Raw genomic sequence first — 27,476 nt, 5'->3', positions numbered from 1 at the left:
GCTGGCTGTAGCCTTCTTTTGTTTCCCTGAACTGATAGCTATTACATTTTCACAGCAGGTAGAAATGAGGTTTAACTCTGCTCTTTTCTAAGTGTGGAAAAAACCCAAAAAATACGAAAAAAAGACCCTGTTTTTGCTGTTGTCTCTGTGTATTGTTCTATGCTTTAAAACCCTGATTTTTAAATTACAGGTATCTAGTGGAGGAAATTAAAAAAAGAGAGGGATTCCAGCTTCTTTTAGAGGTAAGTGAAAAGAGAACTGAACTGTTGTTGTTATTGTTAAGAAGTGTCAATTTTTTGATTTTGTTCTTTTTAGTCAATTACCAACTTGTGTATGAAGTATCTTATCTAGGTAAGTTTTTGTATTGGAGGTCCACAGATATGATTGAACACACATAACATGGGCTGTGTTTCCCTACCATCATTCTACCTAATTTCTTAGCTTCTGGTCCTCTATTGCCTCAGGGGGTGTAGATGGAGCACTTTTCTGTGAGAGCTAAGAGGCTGGCTGTAGAAAAGCAGTGCTTGCCAGAACTACAAATAAGATTGTGTGATGGATGGAAAAATAGTTTGATCCTAAAAATGGACTTTTCATTGTTAAAGTCCATATTTTTCCCCTCATTCTACTTCAACTACTATCTTCTTAAAAACTACCCAAAACTTGTGTCTTTCCCTTATTTTACTACACCTGTCAGCTTATTTTCTGTTTGGAGATCTTGCTTGGGGGAGGGTGGGTGAAGGGAATAGAGCTTATGTACTGTTTTTCCACCTGTCCTCAGCTCTTTGGTTAATGATGCTGATATTGGAGGATGTTGCAAAGACCTGTCATTTTTATAAAAAACCTTTTGCATTGCTGAAAGAATACTTGTATGAGAGACAGGCAGCTCTGTGGGATCAGGGGGAAGAGAGTACCTGAAGAAGGATGGGAAATGGAATAAGCACCACCATGAGCATCCCAGGTTAGGCTAGACAAAATACAAATATTGAAAAATATTTTATACTATTCATACAATGTAAACTTTTCTCTTTAACTTTGAAAACTGCTGATCACTTGAAGAATTTTAGTCCATCAGCACAGGATGGGGTCAGTAAAGAGGCAAGTCTGTTAAAAGCTGTCCATTTCTTGTTGTTGTAGACCTTAGCAAAGAGCCCAGATCTGCTGTAGATGTGAAAACTCTTGGTAAGAGCAGAAGCTGCTGTGTAGTTCCTGCAGGAATGGGACACCTGGATCTAAAGTGGGTTTGAAAAGAGTGTTGTAGTATGAGAAAGAAGTTGAGCTTCTTGAGTTCTATGAGTTTTTCCATGAATTGAGAAGTTGAGAGGGTTAAGCAAGTTTTCAGTAGTGCAGGGGGATAAGCAATGAGAATTCAAGGAAAAGATGCTATGAGACAGTGAGGCCCAGCTGTGCAAGACCTCTCTGAAGGCAAGATGGGCTTCAGACAAGGATTTTAAGAAGATGATCCTCTGATACATGAAGTGAGGAAAAACCTGTAATGAGAATTGCTCTATGGCCTGTAAATGCCACTTGTGCTTGAGTCATCTTGAACTCTTCTGTGGTATAATTACTTACTTGGTTGGATAAGACCCATGACAAAATAACCAGAAATAGAGTGTGAAGCATGGCTGGGGGTAGTTTTCTAGGATGAATGGTATTTTAAGAGGGCAATGATGTGTTTGATGTGTGAAAGGAAACTGATATTATCAAGAAGGCAATAGAGGCAATGGCAATATGGTAATGTATGCTGTCTGCTATCTGTCTGCTCCTGTCATCTGATTTTAAATAGTTTTGCAATAAACCCTGTAACACAGAGCTAGTCCTTGGTCTTATGGGGAAGATGCTGCCTTTTCAGAGTCTGTTTACATGTGTACTCACAGCAAGCTCTTTGGGAGAAGAAATGGCACTTTAAGAACTGATCTTTAATCCAGCAACAGCACATGGCAGGTTTGAAGCTCAGTTCCTGCTGACAATGGTATTCTTCTTGATGATTTCATTGTCTTTAATGCATCCTTTGAATGACACAGAAAATTATATGAGCAGCTCTCAGAGGCCTTTCGTGGAAGAATGTGTCTCAGCTGGTGGGATCTCCTAGTTCAGGAGGCTGCCTGGGATTGTAATAGCAGCCACATCCACAGTGGGGCAAAGTGATGGTGTGACTCAGCTGCCAAGCCCCCTTTTAACAGTGTTTTTTTCTTTCCACTGGTACTGATGAGGATGGCATGTGGGAGAGGAATGGGGTGTGCGAGTTCACAATCCAAATTATCATAATCCATATTATAATTGAGTTGCCATCTGAATGCTGTGCTGCAAATAGTGGAGGTCAAGATTGCCTTAGTGATTTATGGATTGTGTGGGATGGGATCAGAAGGTGTATCTATTCCTCATATGACTGTTCTCTTTACAGGTAAACAAGACAATAGTTCCAAGTTAGCAGGAAATGTATAGACATTGGGCTGGCATGCTGGGAACATTTTCTCAATCATATATGATACAGAAACCTCATAAGCACCAAATACCTTATTTTATAATGCATGGTGCGCAGCCACTTTTGCTGGGAGCCTTGCAGCTAACTCTGCTGAGTTTAAAGGCAAAATTTCCCTAGAGAGAAGAAGACAAAGTTTCAGTCTTTGCTCAAAAGGCCTGCTTAGATATTAGACAAGATACATTCAGGATATGGTGCACACCCTGAAAGGGGTCTTGAGATTCTTATAAAATGTGAAAATTGAGAAATTCAGCATTAACTCCAGCACTGTATAGCATGCTCTATGATATGAGAGGAGATTGGCATTATTCAGTAGAAAAATGACAAGGTGTCAAAGTGTTAAATGGTCACAAAAAATAAGTTTTTGTGTTTCATATAAAAGGCATAATTGGAAATTTCCATTTAAAAACCCCAAAACACTTAAAAGTAAATGTACTCTTTAAAGTTGCTTCAAATACGAATTCTGCAAGTTACCTTTCTGTGCCTCTCTCATACTTTTTCTAGCCAAAGTTTTTTACTGAGCAAAACAGAGTTAAGATGGATATAAGAGGAAGAAATTAAAAAAGAGCCCCTGGCAACAGGAGGAGGAACGGATGATATGAAAAATTATTTCTAGTTTCAAAAAAAAGGAAACAAAAGATGACTTGAAGAAGGAAGTTTTAAAGGAAAGGGTATAACTCAAAGGATTCACCCTCACAAAAAATAAAACAGAACTCTTTGAAAAGCTGTGATATGTATCCCTATTGCATCTTATAAACAATCACTTGTTCTCTTGTTTAGCCGGAGTATGCAAACATCTGCTTTTGGTACATTCCACCGAGCTTAAGAAAAATGGAGGATGGACCTGAATTTTGGCAAAAGCTGCACCAGGTGAGTGTCATGTGTTACCTGAGGCTTATTGATTAATCTGTGTGCCAGATAAGAATGTGAAATAGCTCTCAGCTTTGCTCACCATTATAATCAATCAGTAGACTGGGGATTTAATCCTCAAATAGATGTTGGTAAGATTTAAGGTTTTTCTTAGTTTAGACAAATCTTATTAATTTTTTTCTTACTGTAAGAGATGTAAGCATTAGCAAGAGGAACGAGAGGGACAGTGTTGGTGCATCTCTTGTCTAGACAGATTATTCATTACCTGTTTCATATACTTAGTGCTGTCCTTGGAACTTGGCTTGCATTATCTGTGATAATCTATGATAATGCAAGCAAAGAAGTGCTTAAGAATGTATTTCTGATGTTAAACATAAATGGCAACAGGAATAAAATAGGAAAATGCTGTAGGAAAAGCTTCACAGATGAGTGTTTTGGTAACTCTTTGCCATGCTGATAGAAAGTCATGAACATCTTGGAAAAAAAAGCAGCAGTAAAATTTTGAATTTACTAGTGGAGAATCATTAGTTAAGACTTAATTAAGAAACCACTAGACATTGCGGTATTATGTTTTACTGAATACATTATTCTGTGAGGAATTGAATTTAATTCATTGTTTACTCATCTCTGTAAGAGCTGCAGTGTTCTGTGTTTATTATTTCATAGAACTTGCTACTAGAAGTTTAAACTAGAACATAGATGTGTGCATCATCTGCAAAATATATAGACAAGCATACATGCTTTATATACATGCTTCCTGTAACATCTGCTCTCATTTCAGCAGCTTTCACAGGAATTGCTTTCAATTTTTGCTGGAGTCTCTTTAGGAGGAATATATTCCTTAACCCTATCTGTACTGTTTTGGAAAGTATACTTTTGTAGTCCAGATCCATGCATAGCCACAGTATGGATGCAAGGGCTTGGCATTTACCATCCTTTCACAAGGCTGTGTTCCTTTTGTTTGGGGCTTCCCATCCTCTCCCTAGAGTGGAAGTCTTATATGTGAATATGTATGTGTGCATCTATCTATCTATCTATCTATATATATATGTGTGTGTGTGTGTGTGTGTGTATGTATACAGAGCTGTATAACAGCTCATCTACCCATGAAGGAGTGAGAATTTGGGAATGAGCAACTGGAAGGCATAGAAGAAAAAATGCTACTACTGTCACTGTTTGATTTATGTGGCTACAGATGGGACCAAGGAGGGAAGGGATGAAGCACAGCAAATGGCTTTGAGCACGTATATTTGAGTGGCTTATGGAGTGTAACTTACTGGTTCTTTGCTCTGTTACTCTATGGTGCTTCTAGTCAGGGTAGGGAATAGATTTATTTTATGTGCCAATATAGATAGATTGATTCTGGAAACACAGATTTCCTAACCAGTGTTTTTGGAAAGAGCATGGAGGGAAGGACACTTGCATGCAATTTCTTCCAAGAAATGACCACTGCTGCAGATCTCAACCAGTCTTTTCATGGGCAAGGTGACATTTTCTTGATTCTTATATCTCCTCTGATGAAAAGCTAAGAAATCGCAAATTCTAAGACATAAAGTATTTCACTCTTCCCTACAAAAGCCTGAAAAAAAAATCTAGTGCAAAACACACAAAAACTCCATAGCAAATGGCACAATATTCTCTCCTGTAGGAAAAAAAAAGAAAAAAAAAAAAAAAAAAAAAAAAAAAAAAAAGATGATTGTAAGTTGTGTTATTTTAGACACTGCTGGGAAGTAGTTTGACGCTACAGAAGTGAGCCTGTTTCACAGTGAAAATATGTTATTTCACCTCCCTGATTCTTTATAGGGGTAGGTCTGAGGTTATTCTGGTTTTTGGATGCTGAGGGCTGGTTTGGGGCACAACATGTATCAGTGAGATGACAGCACTGGGTCAGAAAAAATAAGACAGACATGCTTTTTTCAGCTAAGATAAATTTGTTTTAACATTGCTGATGTAATATAATGCCCATGCAACCAGCATGGGCATTGTATTACATTAATCAGTACAAATATATTGTAAGACAAGAAGAAATTCATCCTGATCAGCAAGGTGTAAGTGATAAGAGCATTAAGACTGGAGAGATTGTTAGGTGGTACTGTTGATGGACAGATGGGGCTGTGACAGTTTCTTGATTGCGAGCAATTCCTGACTATTCCCATAATATCACTAAAATGAGCATTAAAATGCTTTCATTCACAATTTCTCCTTTCACATCACACTTTAACATCACAGTTATTTGGTTTATCCAGAAATCAATCTTTTTGTTGACCTGCATAACTGACAACAATTAAGGAAACATATGTCTTAAAAATCCCTAGGGCAAGTAATTGATTTTATTCAACTACTTGTTCAGCAATATTATTCAGAATAACATGCTGTCTTCTAAGGCTAGTTATATGAGTTTTAGTGCTGGTGAAAGTTGATAAGCAAATTGTTCAGATCTAAAGTCCTCAGCTTTGTGAAGAATTTGCATGGTCCTATGCAAAATAACCTTGGAGGTTTTCTGCTGTACTGGCTCTTCTCCAGTTTCCATGGCCCATTTTATATGGAAATGTGTCAGGACTGAGTGGATTGTAGCATGCTACCTGATTCTGATGTCAGCCTTCTTGTTGTCCTACATAGAATGTGTCTCTCAGAAGCTTACTTTTTTTTTTTTTTTTTTTTTTTTTTTTTGGGGGGGGGGGTGGGCAGGTTGTTTTCCAGAGCTTTCAATTTCAGCTGTGAAATTCAGGCTCTTCAGAATCTCCTACATTCAAAGCAGAAAGGTGATAGAAGACTGAAAGATTTGGAACAGCCACTAACTGGTCATTTGATTAATCACCTGAACAATTTAGGGAGTGAAAAAACAACACAATGGTGGGGGAAGTAAAGAACAGCATGACTAGTACATTCCTCTGTTATGCGTGAGATTGGGAATTCTGAGCACATCCAGTCTGACACCAATTTGATCTTTTGGGATTACAGCAGCAGCTGGCTGCTGTAGTGAAACTAGTTCTATAAACAGTGCAGCAAGGCTCTGGGTACAGTTAGATGGTCCAGGATAGTCCTGGATGCCCTGAACATTGAGCAGCACACTGAGGCAAGAGCAGACAGTATAGACCGTAAACGATCCCGTGCAAGATGTTTTCCAGTGCCATTCTTCACAAGTGAGGAGAGCTTTCTTCTCGTAGAAACCCTGCAAAGGGGTCCTCTGTGGTAATTGAGGAGTTGCTGGTAGATCCATCTAGAAGTATCAGCGGTGTTATTTTGTCATTGCAGACTGGGGGCTGCTGTCTCCAACCTGGAACTGACACAATTGTCGGGATGGAGGAGCGATGGCTTTGCTAGTGCTGTACGCGCCCCCCAGTGGGAATTTCGCTCCTTTTCCTTTGGCGACACACCGTAGGATTTGTTTGCTGCTGAGGATGGTCGGTGTGTCACAGGGTCACGGTGAGAAAAGCTGAGCTGGAAATTGCAATGCAGAAATGGAACTGAGGGAAGAAGTAGAAACACATAAGCAGATGTCATTTCAATTTTTGTATTTTCTCCATACCTACAAATATCTATGCATATTTTTTCTTGTAACAGTCTTCTCTTTAGAAAAGTTAGCTTTCTCAGCTTATACTGAAATGCCTGCAGATGATGTAGAATTAGCTGATTGTTAGTGATAGCATTTCTGGAAAGCCTCCTGGCAACTTCCTGGCATTATCGTCCTCCAGACAGAGGATACTAAAGCACAAGGAAGAGTTTGAAGGGATACATTTGGAACTGTCCTGTTGCCATCCTGCTGCTAACCCAGTCAGCTAGCCATGTCTTACTCATTCTGGATCAGTTGGTAGTCTGCTGAAGCTCAGACTTTGGTCTGGCAGACCAAAAGACAACCCATAAGCACCTGTCTTTAGCAGACCCCTCCTCCTGCAGGACACTGGCCTTGTCAAATGATCCTGGAGCATAGCTGTGGGTAGAGTGCTATGTAATGAATACTTCTCAGTAAAGAAGGCTAGTGGTTTATTGCTAAGGACCACTTTAGACTTCAAAATCCAGGTTCAAAAAGCAGCAGTAGGATCCTAATAAGTATTTTGTGATTTACTAAACTTTGCCTGCTTTGCAGTTCTAAAAAACATATACTGGAGTATTAGATTTCCAATGGTTCCGTAAAGCTTTTATATACAGTAGTAACTTAAAATTCTAGAATCTCAGTCTCAGACTATACTTCTGGGATGCAGTTGGTGTTTTTTGGTTTTGTTTCCTTCCTTTCCTTTTGAGGATTTTTGGCCAAGTAATAAAAAGATTATTGGCTGTAATAAAAGGCTAAGGATGCAAAGTCATATTGAAGTAGTAATATTCTACTAAAGGCTGTATATCTTGAACTGCCATTTTGCCCCTCCTCTCTTCACCTTAGTAAAAGGTAATCTTATCCCAGCCTTTCTCTCCTGTTTAGGAGAACAATATATCTGTTAGCTGAAGGCATATTTGTAAAATAGCCTGTCATGCTGAATGGTGTTGTGATACGTTTGTGTAATGAGAGATTTCATATCAAAGCATAAATGTAAGGAGGCTGAAGAGGTGTTGCCTTGGCAACCCCTGAATCTTGTGGTCTTTGTAGTATAAATAAAAAAAAACTAATAAAGGACCAGATTCAACAGTAATTATATATTCAAAATACCTATTGATTATGGTGCAAGATTTGAATAGGAAGGGAAAACAAGACCTCCAGCTGCTAATATTAACGAAGTTTGTCCTCCACATTTTGGAAGAACAGAAGAAAAACTACGCAAGTTATACACAGTATTAAATGCAGTGAAATCAGGTTCATGCATAAGAAAGGTCCTAAATATGCCACTGCAAGTGTATTTCTACTTGGGATTTGTATGCAAAATGTTTTTTGATTTGCTGGCATCCCTGTGTATCACTCTGAGTTTTTCTTACACTAGAACAAGGAAGCAAATGATACTTTAATGTGCGTGTTTGAAGAGTAATGACAGAAACAGAGTTCTGTGAACTTTCCTTACATAAGTAACTTTTATGGTAGCAGGTAGCCTACTGCCTCTAGCATCTAGCTCAGTTTGACACCAGTTTTGATGAAGGGCCACAAAAAATGACGAGAAAAAAATGGTAAGATTTCCACAGAAATATACAGGTGTTAGATTGGCCAAATCATTGGCTTCCAGAACAAGCTTAGTGAGGAAGGAAAGGCTGTGGGTGATGTCCATCTAGACTTCACTAGTGCCATCAGTTAAGGTCTTTGTGCTTTCTCTTAAACCACCCTTCAAATCTTTTGTGGACTTCAAGTAACAAAAATCTGCAGGTGAAAGAGATTGCTTTGACAATCTTTCTTTTGACAGAGGATTGGTGGATTGTCATTTCAACATATCAGGTGGGATCTCTGAAGGGGCTCTTCAAATAAATTTGATTTCTCAGGGGAACCAAGGTCAGCAGAATGTGATGCTAAGAAGTTTAATAATAAAATAATTTTTTAAAGTAGCAACACCTCTTATTTCGCAACTGATACTGCATAATATACTGCAGCAGATGAATAAAATTTTTGTAGTTTGGTTGCATATAAATGACTTTTATTGTTAAGAAGAAAGGTCTAGGCTTTGATAAATGAGATGAAACAGTACAGTATAATATAATAGCAGAGAAAAATTATAGCAGTGTTTCAGTACCTCATTAATGAGGAATTTGCACACTTTCCCTTTTAATATGTGTCTTTTTCTGCAGTTTTATATAACTCATCAGTACAAAAATGACTGTAGCTGTTAATTAAACAAGGTATTTAACATTACTTTGTTTCAAATATATCCTCCATAGAATTGGGTTATAAGAATACAAAAATAATCTGCTTTTTAAATTGTTAATTCAAAGGAAAATATGTTAGTTTCTGACTGTACATCTGCTTATAACTGGAATTTATGTTTTTTTTCTCTTTCGTATTTATTGTTGCATGATTACTGAAGTAGTAGTGTTAGTCCAAGGGCCTGAATTGGCTGGTGAAGTCTTCATCAGGAGAAGTAGGAGTCAATGCTCTTGACAGTGCCCATTTCACCTTTGGCCTCCACCCAGGTGTTAGGGGCACTTCAGTTCATATCTTACATTGTTGAAGTTGTACACCTGCCTAACTTTCAGCCACATATAATGGTGTGTGAGAGTGACCTGATCTCACACTTGCTCTTTCATGGGATGTCTGGCATATCAGGTTTGTGTATGGGACTAGAACAGAGGTATATTTGTATGGCTGCATTGTGACTACAGTAGACGTAATAAGACAAAGCAAGGGTGTGAACTGCTTCCAGCCCATGCTTTCTATAATAGTCCTAAGTAATAATGTAGTAATTCATGGTATGACAGTCGTAGATATTTTTGTTCTAGCTATCTACTTTGTTCCTTATATCAGACTGACTTTTCAGGGTGTGTAGTATCAGATGGGCTCCAGTTGCAGGCAGTCCCATTCATGTAGAGACCTTTACATATGTTAGGCCAGTGGTACCTGTCTCAATTGAAGCAAATAGACAACAATAAATATCACTAAATAGTACATCTGGCAGCAAAACAATTCTATTTTAAAGGCATTGCTGTACAGCTGCTAAAATTACACCTTAATTCTTGGGGAAAAAAAAAAGAGAAGAAACCCTAGTGATTTTGATGATGAATGGTGGTTTACTAGATTAGAGTGCAGGGCAACTTTTGTCAGGGACTTAACATTGAGCTGTGTGTGTTCAAGGCACACTGGGGACTGAGGTCTATTGATCCCTGGTGCTCAGCCTACTGAAACGATCAAAGCTGGTGGGAGGGAGTCTGCTGCAGTTCCATATGTTGCACTCAAGTTGAACAAGGATTTCATCTTCCTCAAGCCACCTGCAGAGCAAGATTGCTCAGATCTCCAGAGATGAAGTAGGTTTCACACTAGTCGTTTCTTGCTTGAAATCCTTTTAACGATAATGGAGGGTCTGAATTTCTCCATGTGGTAATACACATAATGGCATGAAATGAAGCTGGGGGCAATACACAAAGTGGAGAGAAATATTGTTAGGTAATGAAGTCACAAGAGACCCACAGTTCCAAAGTAAAGGACCAAACCTTCCAGGGACGTGACTGCAAGGCGTGTTTCCGTCACGATATGTAATGCTCTGTGACGATACCTTAGTTGGCTCATGTACTAGGAGCCATATGGCCACAGGCTAAACATGGTACTTAATTCAGGTTAAAAAAGGAACAGTTGGTATGAATGTTCTTTCAGGACCAAAGCAAATCACCTATGGCAGTGGTATATGTTTTTTATAGGCATACTCCTTTCTTACAGGGAAAGCATGGGTTCCACTTGTCCAATATATTACAATTTTTGCATGCTGCCTCCTTTGACCTGAGGGTCACTCTAGCTTTCAGTTCAGACATTGAAAATAACCTGTTTTCAAATCTTTGCATGGTTAAAAGCTTCACATATAATGAATCTTTCTGTTTATATACAGAAAGCTTCTAAAAAGTCCAATTTTGTGACTGATAGGTCAACAGAGGTGGTGGGGATTCAGTGGAACTGCATTCTCCACTTTATCACACTGACTCAATTTACTAAAGGACACTTAAACACTGCATAAGAGCTCCTTGCTATTTCTGTGTGAACAAAGACAGTACTTTTAAATTTGCATGGCTTTCAAATAGATGCAAGTTGTAACCTAGAGCAGCAGATGCTTTGCACTCATTGTTAAGCATCTCTTAAATTGTGGAAAGACCAAGAGGGTAAAACAACCCCATTTCTTTTCCAGAAAGGTGAATGTGTTTGGGGAGACTACATGAAAGTGATGTAATTAATAGAAATTAAGCAGCTGGTTGGCAACAGAAAATGGTTTTCTCTGTGTTTGGGCACAGATTGAAAAAGCTAATCTGAAAACTATGTCAATTATGACATTTTTTAAAAGCAAATACTAAACTATTTTCTGAGTATAGAAAACAAAAGGGAATTTGTAATTAATGTAGGGGTTTATTGTGTCTCTTTGCTTGTTTGCACTAAGAGCACTTCAGTGTCATCCTTGTTTGTACCTTTCATTTCCCAACAACATAACAAAAATAAGTGCTTCTTACTTGGAGTCATGTTGCTCCACAGAAAAGTATTGCATTTTTGTTCATTACTGCTGTAGAAATGAAAAAAATCCTATATTTTGTATTGCAACACTGTGAAACTCTTTAGAACTGTCTGTATGCAGTGTTTCAATGTAGATGCATGTGTGTTCCTATGCATACACATGTATATGGGTGTGTATTTACCCACTGGGGTCATATAAAGGAGAATTATTATTGAAAGGCAGAGGATGGAATAACATATAGTGTTAGTCAAGTAACTTCATTGTAAAAAAACCACTTGTAAAAGGAATCACAGAACAGTTGATGTTTGAAGGGAGCATTGCAGGGTTTTGAGTTCCTGACTCCTAGAGTCTGTTGTCCAGGACAATGTCCAGGTGACTTGTTAATATCTCCAAGGATGAGACACTCCATAACCGCCCTGGGCAGGTCTTTCATCACCCTGACAGTGAAAAAGTACATTCAGATTCTTGACTACATAGCACTTGTTTGCCCAATCAGCATGTATTTTCCTCTGCTTAAATGGGACTAATTGCACTTCCTTTGCTTTATTTTAGAGTTAGAACATATTGATTAATATTTTAAATGGCTTTTTGTGTCTCTCTGTGAAGAGAATTGCTTTTAGCAAGAAGGCAGTTTGAAGACACTCAACACATTTTGTTCTGCCTGTCCTTGTGGACTTTGTTCTCCTAAAGCAGCGCTGTGCTCCTGAATACCTGTGCACCCCTTCGTTCTGCTCTCTCAGTGCCACATGCACATTAATAACCAATGATAGAAGAAAAAAAATTCGAGTTACAGGTTGAACTCCAAACTACTGCTTTTCTGGAAGTATCATAGATCATGTTTAATAGCCTGTGGATCAAAATGAAACCCAGTATATATCACAGGGTAACTCAATAATTGAAGCATTCTGGGAATGTCTAAGTACTGGGGTGTTGAGATCCCTAGAAGCTTCATGCTGTGCTCTTTTTACCTGAAGAAAGCCTTATAATCTATTTTTTTATAACAAATTGTAATCATATTTTAATGCACCGACTTAAATTATTTTATCTGATGTTCAGGGGAACAATAAAGTCCCTTTTCTACCCCTTACACCTCCTAATTTTCTGCAAATGAGAAAAACAGTCCTTGAGAGACATTAGCATTTCAGAGTATCTTCAGTACATTTGACTCATGGCTATCCCATCTCTGTCCTGGGTGTCTGCAGAATGGTCCCCCAGGAGCACTGAACATGTTCTCTGGCTCTGTGAAGCTGATCTATCTGTCTGCCAGCTCTGAATTTACTCCTTTCATATGAGAAGCCTCAGGGGCTCTCTGAAGAATCCTAACTGGTCTCCTGGTGATGGGAAAGCAATAATTTGCAAGCCTGAAGCTGCACAGGTGGTCCTGTGTGGGTATGGGAAGGATGTATAGTTTTGTCTCAGAAAAATAACAGTAACAGAAGGGTTTTGTGGACTTGCTGTTCTGTGGTTTGCACAAGGGATAAATTCTTTTCCTATTTAAATATGGTAGAAGGAAGGTTGACTTTTCCAGCACCCCGACAGAGAAAAAAACTTGGAATGGAAGTGTAGGAATCCTGGAAAGACTGAGACCCTTGAACCTTTCTTGCCTGAGTATTACAGGGCTGGTGTGCCAGGGCTGTGCTGTGTGTGACCAGGCCAGACCTGGGCTGGTGCAGGCTGTGCTGGCTGACCTGGAGCCCTTGGGCTGGGGCAGCGAGGCAGCTGTGCAGCCCAGGTCAGGTCCTTTCATGGAGTTTAATGGTGCTCCTCAAAGACCATCAGGTTTTCACTGCATTGTTTCACCTTTGTGAACTTCTCCTAGAGCTGCCTTGCTGCAGCTGCCCAAGCTATGGCTCCCTGGCCTTGAGAGGATTTTGGTATGCAGTTCAGAGGATCTGTTTTACAGTGGGAGTTTGAACTGAATGGTGGTGAGGTGATTTTTAGGTGAGCATTTTAGAGTGCACTAGGGACTGGCAAGGGAACTGCCCACCAGAGCCACTGCCTTGATACATGATGGCTATATATATTCCTTTATGATAGTTATATATACTCATTAACCTCACTAATAATTGGTATTTCAATGCTGAAGGGTATGTGTAGGATAACAGTAACATCTACTCCTCCCCCTGCTCCTATGCATAGGATGAATCTCACTGACAGTGAAAGCAAAGCACGTGGCCAAGCAAAAATCATTCTTAGCAGTTGTTTAATTGTTAATGCATGATTTGTCTGGCTTTTGCACTAATTAAACCGCAATGTGGAATGGAAGGCACCATTTTTTTGGTGCCTTTTCCTCTGCAAGGGTGTGGTAACAGGACCTTCTCTGAGTGCTTTAGATAGAAAAGGTACTTGAATATCAGAAGTTGCAGGTGGGTGAATGAACAGAAAATAGTAGTGTGGACTATTGGTGGTGTTTTTTTAAATGAACCTTTTCTACACTGCTCAATAAAGTTCTTTCTGGTGGTATTGGTAGGGCTACCAACTCTGCCAGCTGGTACCTGCTGTGGTTTCTGAATGAAACAAGTGTCTTCCAGCATTCTGTTTGTTTGATATGTTTAATAAATAACAGCAGAGAATTGACCACAGTGCAGTAATAGTGATCATGAGATGAATAGCATAGTGATTTTTTTGGTCATTTTCTAGTGAGCTGGACAGAAGGAAAATAAAATCTTTGAGTTTCACCATTAATTAATAGGCTGCTACAACATGAATTGCTATGTGTTTGATGGAAAAATAAGATATTTTTTCTGTTTTATCAGCCAGAAAAGAGCAGTTGCTGAACAGAATAAGTTTTTATTTTGCCTCACAGTAAACTTCCACTGTAGTCTGAAACATGGGTGACAATTTCACCACTGGCTTAGCCTGTCTGGGAAAATATTTCAATCTATTTGTTATATCAGGCATAAGTGTGACTCTCATAGCAGTGGAGTTTCAAAGGATGTGGGCAATTGGGCAAATGCAGCATCTCTAAAAAATAATTGTTATCATAATTTATAGTTCACAAATATTTGATCAAAGAACTGTTTAGGGGTTGTTTTAGGGTACTGTCATTGTCTACTTGGCCAGCTCTGTATTTTGGGGACTCTTCTCTGAGCAGACCAGTGACTTTTATATAAGCATGTCTTGTAGAATGGCATCTATTCTTGACTGGAAAACATCAAGGTATAGTAAAACTGAGACATTCTTCGGTATCTCCTTTCAATGGCTAATTAGCCTTCCTGTACAAAATGGTGGTGAAAAAATGCTTATCCACACTAAAATAGCCTTCTCTAATGCGTTTTCCCCTTTTCCCCATAAGTTATCATCAAGTCACTTCTCATTCTTCTATTTATAAACTAAATAGATTAATATCTTTAAATCTTCATTAGACATTGAATTATTACTGTGGCTGTCATCATCATCCTTCCCATTTTTCATTATTGTAAAAAAACCCCAACAAACATCTGAAATATGTATTTCTTGCCAGCACCTGTGTTTGTTAGCACCTCTTTTTCCACTACTGTATGTGGAGATAAAATTGTCTCCCTAATGCCTGTGCACTTGTTTATAAAATCATGGATCATATTATATTTTTTCTTCTACTGTATTTCTTTGGGAGGCTCTGTAAAAAAAACAAAAACATATATATAGGTGATGACTGCTGAAATGAAAAGTTTTCTTGTGTATATATTACTCATTTGAGAACAAAATAAATTGTCAAGACATCTTGGGTGGTTTGGGTTATTTTTCCCATTGGCCTATGGAAAACAAACTGACATCCCAGATAAAGCAGTGGATCTTGTGAATCTTTGTTTAAGAGCAGTCTTGACTGTTTTAAAGCACTCACATAAATGACCTAATTACAAAACTTTGTAGTCTGCCTCTTGACAGAACTTTTAAAAGCTGATTTTGAGTTGGGTGTAGAGTGAAAAAAATTGCAGAGAAGTCAGTGTTTTACCAGGAAGGATTTTTGGCTTCCGATGTGTGACCTGGACGCTCATATGAGTTTTGTTTTCTTGTTGACTGCTGCAGTCTTTTCAGAGTCACTGTTTTTAGGGTTGTCATCCATTTTGAGTTGTCTCTGTTTTTTCTTTGCATGCATAACTTACCTTTTGAGTGAGTTTGAGCAGTCCAGGTCTGTGCAATGGGTTGTTTTCCTCATTTTTCTACCTTGTGAGTCTCTCACTTGCAAATGGTTTCAGCTGTCATTTATTGACTTTCAGAAAACCAACAGTGAGGATCAGCATCAAGGTTAATCCCGGTCTCTGTGGAGCTTCACTAGCAGCAATGTTTGATTGACATTTTGTTTTTCCTGTGCGGGGGAATATGCTAGTTATTCAAATTTTGCTTGGTTCAACTGCATTCCTATTGTGAGGTCCTAATTTTTTTTTTGTGCTGTTCCTGTGTGAATTGGTCCTGCTATTTTTCATTCTAATGGCTTGTGTAAGGCTTTCCTATTAATGCTCTAAGTGCAAATAAATCATCAAGAAAACTTGGAATATCAGCAAAATAATGAAGGTGGGCTGACCCAAAAAATGATGCTTGGCAAAGATATAAATATAACTGAACACAAAAGACTACATTTTGAATCTGTTTGTATAAATTTTAGAATTTCAATGTATTCTTACCCTTTAACTCATTATACATTAAATCCAGCACAAACTTTTCTTTTTTAACTTCAGGTTCACCTTGACTTAAGCAAACTTATTCATTAGCTCTATCTCCTTACCACTTCTAATACTAGTGCTTGTTTTCTGAAATTGCCACACTATCCTCAAAAATCACCCACAGTTTCAGTGAGCTGTTTTTAATCTTAGCCATCCAGGCCTATAGATTTAAAAAATTCTCTTCAGTAGATCTTTAACATCCTGATGGCTGATGATAGCTTGGAAAGCTCATCTGATTTGTAGTAGGAATCCCTCCCAGCAGATAAAGAAAGCTTATTGAACATTTCTGCCTTGCCTGTATTGTTAATGATTTAACCATGCATAGGGCTTCAGTCATCCCTAATGTACATACTAAACTGCTTCCTCTTTCCTTAGTTCTGTCAATCAAGGTTTTATTTTCCTTCTGATAAATTTACTTCATGTCACATTTGTATTGATTGCTATCTGATCTGCTTCCCTCTTTCAACTTGTTAAATATTGCTTTGCTATCTTCCCTTTGCCAATAAATCGGGATGGGCTTTTAGATAAAGCTGTCTTCTTTCTTGATTGAAGGATTGCAGCTTTTGGCCATCTAATCTCTTCTTAAAGAGCTTTAAGCCTTCATCTATCTTTTCCACCTGAAGTTTTTTGGAAATTAAGTCTTTTAAAACAGTCTTTGTGATTGTGACCATCATTTTCCTTAGGCTTCACTGAGTATAGTGAAGCTGTGATGAGTTCACAGAAGAGGAAGTACTGATTTATAGACCAGTGAGTAATTTCTTTGGGCTACAATATGGTTGGAAATGAAGATGTATCATACTGGGTCTGCTGGTGAGTTGGGATAGGGTGTGCAAAACTGATCGTTGTATGAATTAGAGCCTGTGGATGTGACAGATCAGGGCATGGTAACGGGATGTGGTGTCTGCTGGGGAGGAAGGTAAGAGAAGGCCAGTGTTGGGTATCCATGCATCTTGGCTGTTTGAATGATGCCTCTGTTTGATTAATATAATGTAGATTTCTACAGCTATCCCATCTCTGGAAAGGTTCAGGGTCAGCCTGGATGGGGCTTTGAACAACCTTGATGTAGGTGAAGGTTTCCCTGCTCGCTGCAGGGTTGTTGGATCAGATAACCTTGAAAGGTCAACGTGAACTATTCTTTGTACCGTTTGTGCTTCTGAATCAGGTTGTTTTTTGTTACACTGCGCTCAGGCCATGTTTTCCCCCATTCCCCGGACACCTGTGACTCTGATCAGATAAACCTGGACCCCTCCTTCCTGCCCTGACAGGGTTGGCAGAGAGCCAGAGAAGCCCTCCCTGTCCAGAGCCTAGATAAACCCCTGACCCTTCCTGTTTGCCCTCTTTGCCCCCACTCTTTCCCCTGGACATCATAGAATGAAGAGCTAGAAAACCACATCAGCGTAAGAGCCTCTTTTGGAAATCTTTGCCCATCTCCTGATGTTCCTCCCCTCAAGGTCTTGGGTCTCTGGGTTAGCCTGATAATTTAGGTGATGAGAGGGGAAAAATGTCAGTTTTTAACTATCAACAATACTTATGAGGTGGTTGTGTCAACTGCACTGCTGAAGCTGCCAAGGTGCTCTGCTGGAAGTGGCTAGGGATGGTGGCTAGGACCTGGCTGGAGGACCTGCCCTGCATCCCAAGGATGGGAATTCTGCCGTGTCCGCAGCCGTGCCAGGGCGCGGGGCTCGGGTCCGGCCGGCTGAAGAGCCGCCGGCGCAGCCGGGGTTCCTCTGGAGCGCGGATTTCCAGGAGGATTTGCAGCCGCGGGTTGCAGTAGAGCCGGGTGACCATCGGGGGGCACCAGAGCGACGGCAATGCCGGGGAGCGCTAATTAACGCTCCGGCTGTTAATGCCTCGGGCGCAGCCACGGAAAAAACCCGGGGTTTGAGCGGGGCAAGGAATTTCTTCCACTTCTTAAATCAACATAATTTCCTCACTAATACTGCAAGCTCTATTTTGAAGTCACGAGCTGTTCAAGATTAAACTAGCAAGCGTTTCCAGGCAGCACTAGCTTTTCCTTTAATTTCTTTTCTCTTTTTCTTTTCCCCTTTCAATCCTTTGTTCAAAGTTATATATTGATTTGCAAGGTTTAGACAAAAAAGTTACTTTGAATAAGATGTATTGAATAATTATCATTGAGAGATCAGTGTCTAATAAAATAGGAAACTTGGGAGGATTTTACAATTCTTTCTAGGCATTTGAGTGCCTTATATGGAGCCTGAACACAGTAGTAATAGCAGAGTTAGTATATTATATTTTTATATATAGTTATTACATTTTAATATATAGTTAGTATATATATATTCTTAACAGTAGTTGAGTGCTTTTTTTTTGTTTGTTTTGTGGAATTTTTTATTTTGTTTTTGCTTTTCCCTTGAGAATTCAGCTAGTGGTCTGAATTTCAGATGTAAAGGGATACCTATAGACATTATTTCAGGCTTGTTGCTGTATGAGGTTATTAGCATGGGTAGATCTTGTATAACAGTGTCTATAGGCTACTGGTAAGTCATGGTATTGAAGCATTTTTGACTGCTTCTTCGCCTGGCCTCATAAGAAATTGGGGGGAAGGAAGCATTTTTTCCCTTAAAAAGAAGGCTGTTCTACTGTCTACAGGCAAAGTCTTCTTCCCAGTGTCTCCTGAAACTCCTGCTAATATTTTATGGAAATTCACAATATTAATATTTAATATTGAAGATATGAGCCTGTTTTAGTAAAGACGTATTTTCTGTTATGTTTTGTTTAAGTAAGTTTCTGAGGGTGATGATTTTGAGTTTCTGTGGGTGGAGCCACAGTATGACTTCTGAAAAGCAAGTCTGTTATCCGAGAATTGGCCTTGGTTGGCTAGTACTGTTGAAAAGCATAGTCCAAATTGTCCTGAGTCATCTACAACAGTCAACACCTAAAGCTACCAAGTGCTTTTATCCCCAGTGGTACTGGTAGTCTTCCTCTGTCCCATTATCCTACTGATTTACCAGCCTTGAAGTCCTCCCGCTTGCATGAATAAATGTTGAAGTGCAAGCAGAACATTAGTCTTTTAGTTGGACTTTAGTTATAATGATGCACACAATTAACTTTTGTAAGTGAAGAATTTTGCAAATAGTGTTTCTGACTTGACAATAAATCAGAAAACAGTGAAATAAATGTAGCATTTAAACATATGGAAGAGGCTTGGTGAAAGGACTCCTTGCTTGAAACCATGTTGCTCCTTCTCACTAAGTAAGTTGGGCTGAAAAAGACACTATTTCACTATGCAGGTCTTGCTTTCTTTATCTCCCTAGTTCATCATAATCAAGAATGCTAGAAAATAGTATTTTCATGAAACATCAGGCAGCTAGGGGCATCTGGAAATTCCCGCTTTTTCAAGTTCACTAAGCCTATTTGGGATCTTCTAGAAATGATGAAAAGAATTGTTACTCCTGCTGCTGCTTAACTTTAAATCGTTCAGTCCTTAAACCCGTGCAGTTCTTTAATTCATGCACTAGATGGTGATCAAAAGCAGCCCAAGTTGTGTTCTCTCCCCAAATTCACAGCTGACATTGGAAAATGAAAGCACAAGACTGACGAGGTTTCCTGCCAAGCTCTTAAACTTTACTCACTGTCCAGTAATGACAAATTTATTTAGTAGAATCATCTTAGAGATTAAGATAGAGGTGCTGCTAAATTCATATATCCTGTTCCAACTGTGATTTTTTAAAATCAGTTGTTGGATAAAAGTGTAGGAAGTGCTTCTCTCTGTCAGATCGTAAAAGATTCATCAAATATTCCATAACTTCAAGCTAGGGTTAGTGTTGTTTCCACAATACAGGAATTCAAGTATCTTAGTTCTTAAAATAATTGCTATGGACTGAAACTTAAGTGTCTGAATGTACAGATTGATTACCATTGGCAAAGAGAAGGTAGTAATGAAAAAGCAGGGGGGCATTACTCTGCAAACATGATTACTTTTTTTTATAAGATTAAAAACAAACCAAGGAAAATCCATTTCTGCACTGCCCACCCTGAAATTATAAAACCTGCTCTAGTCCTGAACTTTCAGATTACTACTGGCTTCAAGGGAAGATTGCAAGATGTGTTTTGGATTCTGTAGCTGGAAAAAATGCTGAAGAGAATCTCCACTGAAGAGAATCTGTCAAAAATATTCTTTTACTGAAAAAGGCAAGGTATAATATTCAGGAATGGAGGCTGACAGGTGGACCTAGACAGATCTGAGACAAGGGGAAATCTAATATGGTACGGTGCAGTGACTGTAGGTAGCAAATATCAATGGTGCAGTGTTTAGATAGCAAGAGGGAAATGTACAAAACACAGAACTGTAAGATGATGATGTACAACACACTGGACTGTACTATAGCTATTATAGGCCAAAAAATATATTTCAAATAAGCAGCTAAAAGAGGGAGCGTATCACATGAACAGTAAATGTTAATAGCAGGGAAAAGTTCTTTTTTGTTCTCTGTGTAAATCTGTAAGGAAGCAGAAGCCTGTCTTGTGACTAGAGCTCAGAGCCACTCGCATGCATACATCCTTCCTCTGGCAAGGTTAAAAGCTGGTGGAGAGAACCCTCATTCTGCTCTGGTGTGGGAGGAGTTGCCATGGGTGATGGCTATGGCAAAAGGTGCAGTGCTCTGGAGCCACCTCCATGTATGGAAAGATGGATGAGATCTGATGATGCATGCAGCAATGGCATGGCTTAAATTAGGCTTAAACTGAACATCTGGGTTGTCTTTTCATTTTTTTTCTTTTTTTTTTTTTTTTTTTTTCCTGAGCAGAATGCTGGCATTCAGTGCAGAGTCTTTATCCCACAAGCTGGGTAAAGAGATTCCCTCTTGGATTTAACCTCAGTGTAAATATTTGTAACTCTTTGTGACTTCTCTGAGGCAGGCAGTGAAGGCACAGATCATGGTGGTTAGGAAGCTGGATAACAGTAAATACATATTTGTTCACAGGCAATTGTAGGGTTAAAAGAGTAAAAGGAAATTTGATGCAGCTACAACATGTTTTACACTGATGATCTGTGTAGCAATGAGGAAATGCATGGAAAAGCAAAATTCCAGACAACTGAACTGATTATATGATTCATACACTGACTTTTTCATTCAGCACTCATCCCAGTTATAATGAGAATCATCTGAATGAAGTAAAATAGCCACAGTTTGAAGTAGGAGGGCAGTAGCCTATAGCCATGCTAGATGTGAGAGTCATTTGCTCTGTAGCCTCTTGGAGAGCTGTGCCATGTATAAGATGGAGCTTTTCCTTTGGCTTGTTTTTTGTGTTTGTGTTTTTTGGAGGGGTACACTGCAACTCTGACTTTAATTCTAAATTGATCCTACACAGCTGCACGTATACATATATGTAACATATGCATACAGATAATCTGTGCTTTCAGAAAAAATTAATCTTTGCATGTACACATGGCCAACTTGGCAGCAGTGCACCAAAGGAATTTGTATGTGCTAAATTTATAAAAACTGGCTCCAAACACAGAAGGGAAATAGCGTCAAGAGAGTTGAGGCACACCCTTAGGATGGTGTTAGCACGTATTCTCACAACTGTTCTTGGTTAAAGATGGCTCTTGCTCAAACAGCATCAGAAATGCAAACCTCATATTGCCTCATTCTGTGCAGTTTAAGTTTTTGATCTTAGACGACTTAACATATGATAAAATAATGAGGTAAAAACATATATGGGTTTAATCCTAGTCTGAAGTTCTATTTCAAGTTCATGCCAAATGAAGCTCCACCCCAGAGTTTTCTAATGTTCAGTGTGCATTTGTGGGACCAATGGGATAAAATGCAAATTATTTCTTACATACAGAAAATTATTCAAAGCACAGAGCCCAGCCATTTCAATGAAAACCACAGAATCATAGAATGGTTTGGGTTGGGTTATCAACCACAGAAAATACTTTAGAGCAGTGGCAATTCAGGACAATGTCAGAAGGTGGCTGGCCTTGGTGCCCAGCAACATTGCTCTTTTTTCAGCCCACTGTGGTTCCGTGTCCCCAAGTCCAGTGAGTACACAAATTCCAAGATGCACACACACACACACACACACACAGAGAGAGAGAGAGAAAATAGGTGATATAGACACAGTCTGCTGCAGAGATCAGCACAGAGAGCAGTGTCTTTACTGGCATCCCCATGAACACATCTAAAATCATGTCATACAGACATGGGCACTGCAAACAATCGTATTCTATTCAGCTGGTAAGGCCTAAGTCTTGAAATATACGTACATTCCTGTCTCTCTAGTAGCTGGTTTTGGAAATTGAGTCTATCCAGTACTTACACCTTGGTTGCAGGTATTCAGACCTCCTGTCCTGCTATCTAGTTTGTCCATCTTGGAGTTTATTAATGTTCACGCACCCACACAGAAGAAAGAAATTGGATTTAATAAGAATAAAGTATAGCCTGCAGTGATTAAGTGCAGGAGTGAGATAGGTAAGGATGATGACCATCTGTTTGTTTGTATCTGCCCTGTTAATCTTATTTTCCCTGTATTTTAATGCGCAAAATCACTTTGGTTGGAAAAGACCTCCTGACCTCTCTCTGTTCAGACCTTTGGTTCTTCACCTAAGAATTGCATAATGCATTTTTCACACCTAGTTCCCCTTGAATCTTCTTGTACCCTGGATATCCTCCCTCTGTTTTGTCCAGTGCAGCTTTTGTGGCAACCCGCCTTAGATTAGAAACCGCAGAGGAACATGGGTTTTAGATAGCTTTGATTCAAGATAAACTGTCTGCATGGACTTCATCTTACCTTACTTTAGCCAGCTAAAACTTAGGCAGAGGTTTGCTGCTAAAGCCCGTAGAGGAGGACAGAAGATTTTCCAGACTGAGCCTGTCTATCTTAAGGCCTGTCTTATTCTAGGATGAGATGAATCTCTCTGTAGCAGTGCCTCTTTTTCTCCCTTAACTAAAGGCAAAGCCTAAATGGCTAGCATAGGCTATATGCCTAACCTTTAGACAGCCAAAATGGTGGGAATAGAATCCTACTTCCACATTTTATCCTCAGTGCTGGAGGCTGTGTCTCTGGGTAACATGTTGTAAAGTTCAATCTACCTAACACTTCCTCTCAAGCTGTTGCTCCCTGTACGTGCAAGGTTCTTACAAAAATAACCAACTACAGTCTGTAAACAGTGTGGGTCCTGAAGGAAAAATACTGTCAAGGATCAATCTAAGTCAATATACAGAGGTGGAACTTGGGAAATAGTAGTCTGTGTTAGTGATGTGTGTGGTATAAAGAAGATGGAGTGGCCAGGACTTGCTTTTGTGTGATCCCTCACTAAGCCTTCACCAAGAGTGAAGCTCAGAGCAGTCAGCAGCCCTGGGTGTGCGCTGTGGGGTGCTGCCCACTGGAGGAGCTGGCATCTGCACTGCAAGGGGGACACTCTGCATTGCAGATTGCTGCTGCTGTTCAGCTGAGGTTCCTCCAGGAAGGAAACCTCTTTGACCCAAATTGGATGAGTTTATGTGTATTCTGCAAGAGTATTTGCAAGGCCAATTTGCACTAAAAGTACCCTGTCCTGTTCACTAATGTACCTGAGTGAGTCTAGCTTTGGCATAGAGCTGTGATTAAGATCTCAGTCATTTCCTTTCTGTGTGACTCAGTTCCTTTCAGAGATTAAAGTGGAGATAATAGTATTTCTTCTTATTTAAGAAGTACATTGAAATGTGTAGGGTGGAAAGCACTGTTAAACTCCAAAATAGAAGAAATTTTTCACTTATACTTCAGAGTATAGCTCCTTTTCCTTTTTTTTTTTCCTTTTCCCTAGCAGTAGCCATTTACTGATTTGTGTCTCTCCTTCTTACTTGCCTAGAGCATGACAAATAGGTGGTTGTGACTTTAAGAGCATCAGGTTTTTAAGACAAATAAAAAAGTTCTAAAAATGGTGTAGTTCAAACAGAGCCTTTGATTCCTTAGCTGAACTGGTCCTGGCAGAAGAATGCAAGAAACGTCTATAGCAGCATGAAGGAGAACCTAATGAAATGCGCAACAATATAGTCATGATAGAGAAAAAGAAATATTTTTATCCCCATATATTTAATGTTTGATTTAATTATCAGAGCACAGTAATAATGACCCATGCAATACTAATGACTATTGGCAACAAGGCTCAAGGGGACACACAGTCTAATTAACTTTAATAGGACGGATTTAATAATACATTGGATTAACATCTGTTAGAACAAAGTATAAAGATTTATTGTTCTCTGAATAAATATTGACCTCTTGCTCTCAGGTCAATAAATCTTAAGCTTGTGTCCACTTAAATTAGTATCTACTTATTAGGTTAGCACTCTTCTCTTTCCTATCACCAATTTCACTAGGAGGAGAGGGGAGCTGCACTTCTCTCCTGTGGTATCAAACACTTCTTTCAGGAATTGAAGGTAAACATTGAATTTGCAGATAGAAGAAAAAATGTCTGGGTCCTATACTGTCCTTTCTTAACACAAAACTGTCCTTCCTTGCTGTTGTTTCATAAGAAATTTCAGAAATGTTCAGAAAAAATCAATTACTATTAATGCCACAGAAAAGGTGTATAGCTTTCATCATCTGTGTGATTAAGCAGTCTTTATACTTGTATGATGTGAGTGATGTCAAAAATATTTTTGGGGATGAGCAGGAGGAAATCCTGCTCCTTCATATGTAGTGAGATACAAAGTTGTTTCTAGGACTTCAGATTTCACTTTGTGCTTCAGATATTTAAGCACAAATTCCTTTCTAGCTGTAAGAGTTTCAAGAGGAATGAGATGGAATATATTTCATTTTCATGCCTACAAGGGAGAGATTTCTTGTTACTCTCCAAAGGGGTCACTATGGCTAGAAATATCTACAAGTCTAAAAAAATTATAACTGAGAATCATTCCTCTAAACCAGTTGAAAATCCTTGAGGCTGATATCCATTCAGCAGATATTTATATCTATCTTCCTTTAAAATTTAATAGATAATTTAATAGGTGATATTTATAAGGAAACATGGGTTAGTCTAACTCTATCATAGGTGAATTTAACTGTAAAATTCCCTGTGACTTCAGTGGCAGAGTTCTGTATGTGAATGTTGATAAATGTGGAGAACCTCTTCCAGACACACTGGCCAATCAGAAAATTTATAAATTTTTGCAGGAAGATTATTTGTATTTATTGATTTCTGCAAATGTTTTTCAATAACGAAGTGGTATCTATCATAATTTAATGGATGAGTTTTGTGTAGCATATCATAATTGCTTTCACAGCTCAAAACATTGTTCTTGCTCTCTCTCCTTCTCTGTAAGAGTATCTATCGTGTGGTTCTGGTGCAGAACCCTGAGGAAAACATGCGAGTACTTTACCCTGCTTTTATTTTCTTTCTGACTGTGTGTGATTTATAGGTAGATGTGGCACTAAGGGAAATTATACCTGGTCAGACTGGTGAAAGAATAAGGTTCTCAGAGCAATTTGGTGTACAGGACTAGAAAAATTCACCTATGCCTCTGCATACTGAGCCATATCTATATCTCTAAGGGTTTAGGCCCAAGGTTAGCAGATCTTTTATTTTATGTATTCCTTTGAGGTAACAAATCCTTGGAAAATGGATTCTAAAGTTTGTGCCCAGTCTGCTGTTCCCCCTTCAACTGACCTTAAATTACCTAGGGATTGACTGCAGTCTAGTTCTACTTACTTCAGACTGTTATTAATCATCATTACCTCTAGTCTGAGTCTTTAGTTTGCAAATACTCATAGGTGCAAATCATTATTTTCCTTTCATTTTTCACCCTTTCAGTCTGCAATAGAATTGCACATTTTGACACCCTGGAGATCTTGGTTTCAGTTCTTTCAGTTTCCTGGTTGTCCATGCATTAATCATAGAAGTTTGTAACATATGTTTGGTTTCAGTTGGGGATAAAAAAAAAAGATAAAATAGCTCACTGGGAAGGAGGAGAGGAGCAAGGCTGAACTGGAGTGAATATTGTTTGGGGGCAAGATGTACATGGGAAAAATGTTGTGTTGACTTTAATAGGGCTTTTATTTCATTGGCATATCAGGCTTTACAAAAAGGAGTCAGGCAGAAAAATAATTTTGATAACTGACAATTATTGGTCTTCTGTTTCACTGGAGGGGCAAATGGGATTATTTACTTTGTTAAACTAGGTGATCAAATTAGACAGCTGCCTTGCTTTTGTGTTAGCATTTTGGGTCATGGTAGACACCATCCCCTCATGTTCCCCAAGGAATTGTATGCAGCCTCTAAGAAAGTCAGTATGATGACCTTACGGAGAAAAAAAGAAAGTGTGAAAGTTACCTAATTTTGTTGAAATACCCATTTTTCTTTAGATCTGGTTAAAGAATATACATTGCTGCTCTGTAGTTCTTACTGTACTGCAAATACAGAAGGTGCTGATATCTTATACTAGAAGCTGACTTGTGCAAATGGAAAATAAGATCTTAACAGTGGGGAACAATCCCAAGTTTCTGAAGTGAAATTCCTTTTTCTACCCTCGAGGCATGTTGAGTTTTTGAACTTGTGTCACCACATAATGCAACTGTCTCCTGCTGTAAAGTGTCCCTCCCAGCTCCAGACATTCACATTGCACTATGATTTCTTTATTCCCTCAGTGGAGTAGAAGGGAATCTCAGCCCTGTGCATGCAAACCAAAGAGGATAGATGTTTTTATTACTCTTGATTTCAAGACAACATGCACCCTTTCAACGTGGATGGAGAAGGGGAGCTTTGGCAGGGTTGCAAGATTGGAAATCCTAGTCACTAAAATGGGAATTTAATAAAATTATGTACAAAGAGCCTTATGTATGCTGTGAAAGCTTTTAAAATAATTACTTTTATGAAAGCAGTAGTGCTCAACTCTTTTGAACAGCTCAGAATATGGAATCATAGTGTTGTGTGCTGGCTTCTGGTGTTTTCTGAATGCCTGCACTTCCTACATGGCTTATTAATAAGATCTTGGTAAAGCAACAAGAAAGATAGTAAGAATTCCATGTGAATTGTCTTGAAAAACATGTGCTCAGACAGAAGCAGACATGGGACTGTGCACCTGGAAAGCCATGTTGTTCACCAATGTACTTTTTAACTATAAATATAAACACACAGAGACTTGTTCAAGTGCTGATTCTGTTCTGGGAGCTGTTTGTCCTGACTCTTCCATTTCAGAGGCCAAAACTTTGTCTGAAGGCTATTTTCTCTTGCCTCTTTATATATAAATCTCTTTATAAATGACCAGCCTGAAGAAGTTGTTGAAGACAATCAAAATCTGAGGTCAGTCCACCATCTCCTATTATTCAGGTAATTTTCAGGGATTTGTGGGATTCATAACAAGTCCTGTGGCAAAAAGCAGTGGATGGGAAGATGATGTGCAATATATGGTGGACATCTTGTGGACATCTTGTGCAGCCCTGAGTGTGAGTCGAAGGTACACAGAGAATGTTGGTTCTGGG

At 39.0% G+C, this 27,476-nt stretch overlaps 1 protein-coding gene across 3 annotated transcripts in view; it reads left to right on the top strand.

Moving 5' to 3' along the window:
* The window catches only part of GADL1 (GAD like acidic amino acid decarboxylase 1), an 81,952-nt gene that overhangs the window by 44,514 nt on the left and 9,962 nt on the right, over positions 1-27,476 (top strand). For all 3 annotated transcript variants that reach the window (XM_085573237.1, XM_021525866.3, XM_085573236.1), the window contains exons 13-14: positions 191-242; positions 3,260-3,349. In XM_085573237.1, coding sequence (XP_085429363.1) covers positions 191-242; positions 3,260-3,349 — 142 coding nt within the window. The remainder of the gene's footprint in view (positions 1-190; positions 243-3,259; positions 3,350-27,476) is intronic.

The sequence above is a fragment of the Lonchura striata genome, chromosome 2 (assembly GCF_050655825.1).
Source record: "Lonchura striata isolate lonStrDom1 chromosome 2, ASM5065582v1, whole genome shotgun sequence".
Classification (NCBI taxonomy): Eukaryota; Metazoa; Chordata; class Aves; order Passeriformes; family Estrildidae; genus Lonchura; species Lonchura striata.
The sequence above is the reverse complement of the archived record's forward strand: the minus strand, read 5'-3'. Positions and strand labels throughout refer to the sequence as shown.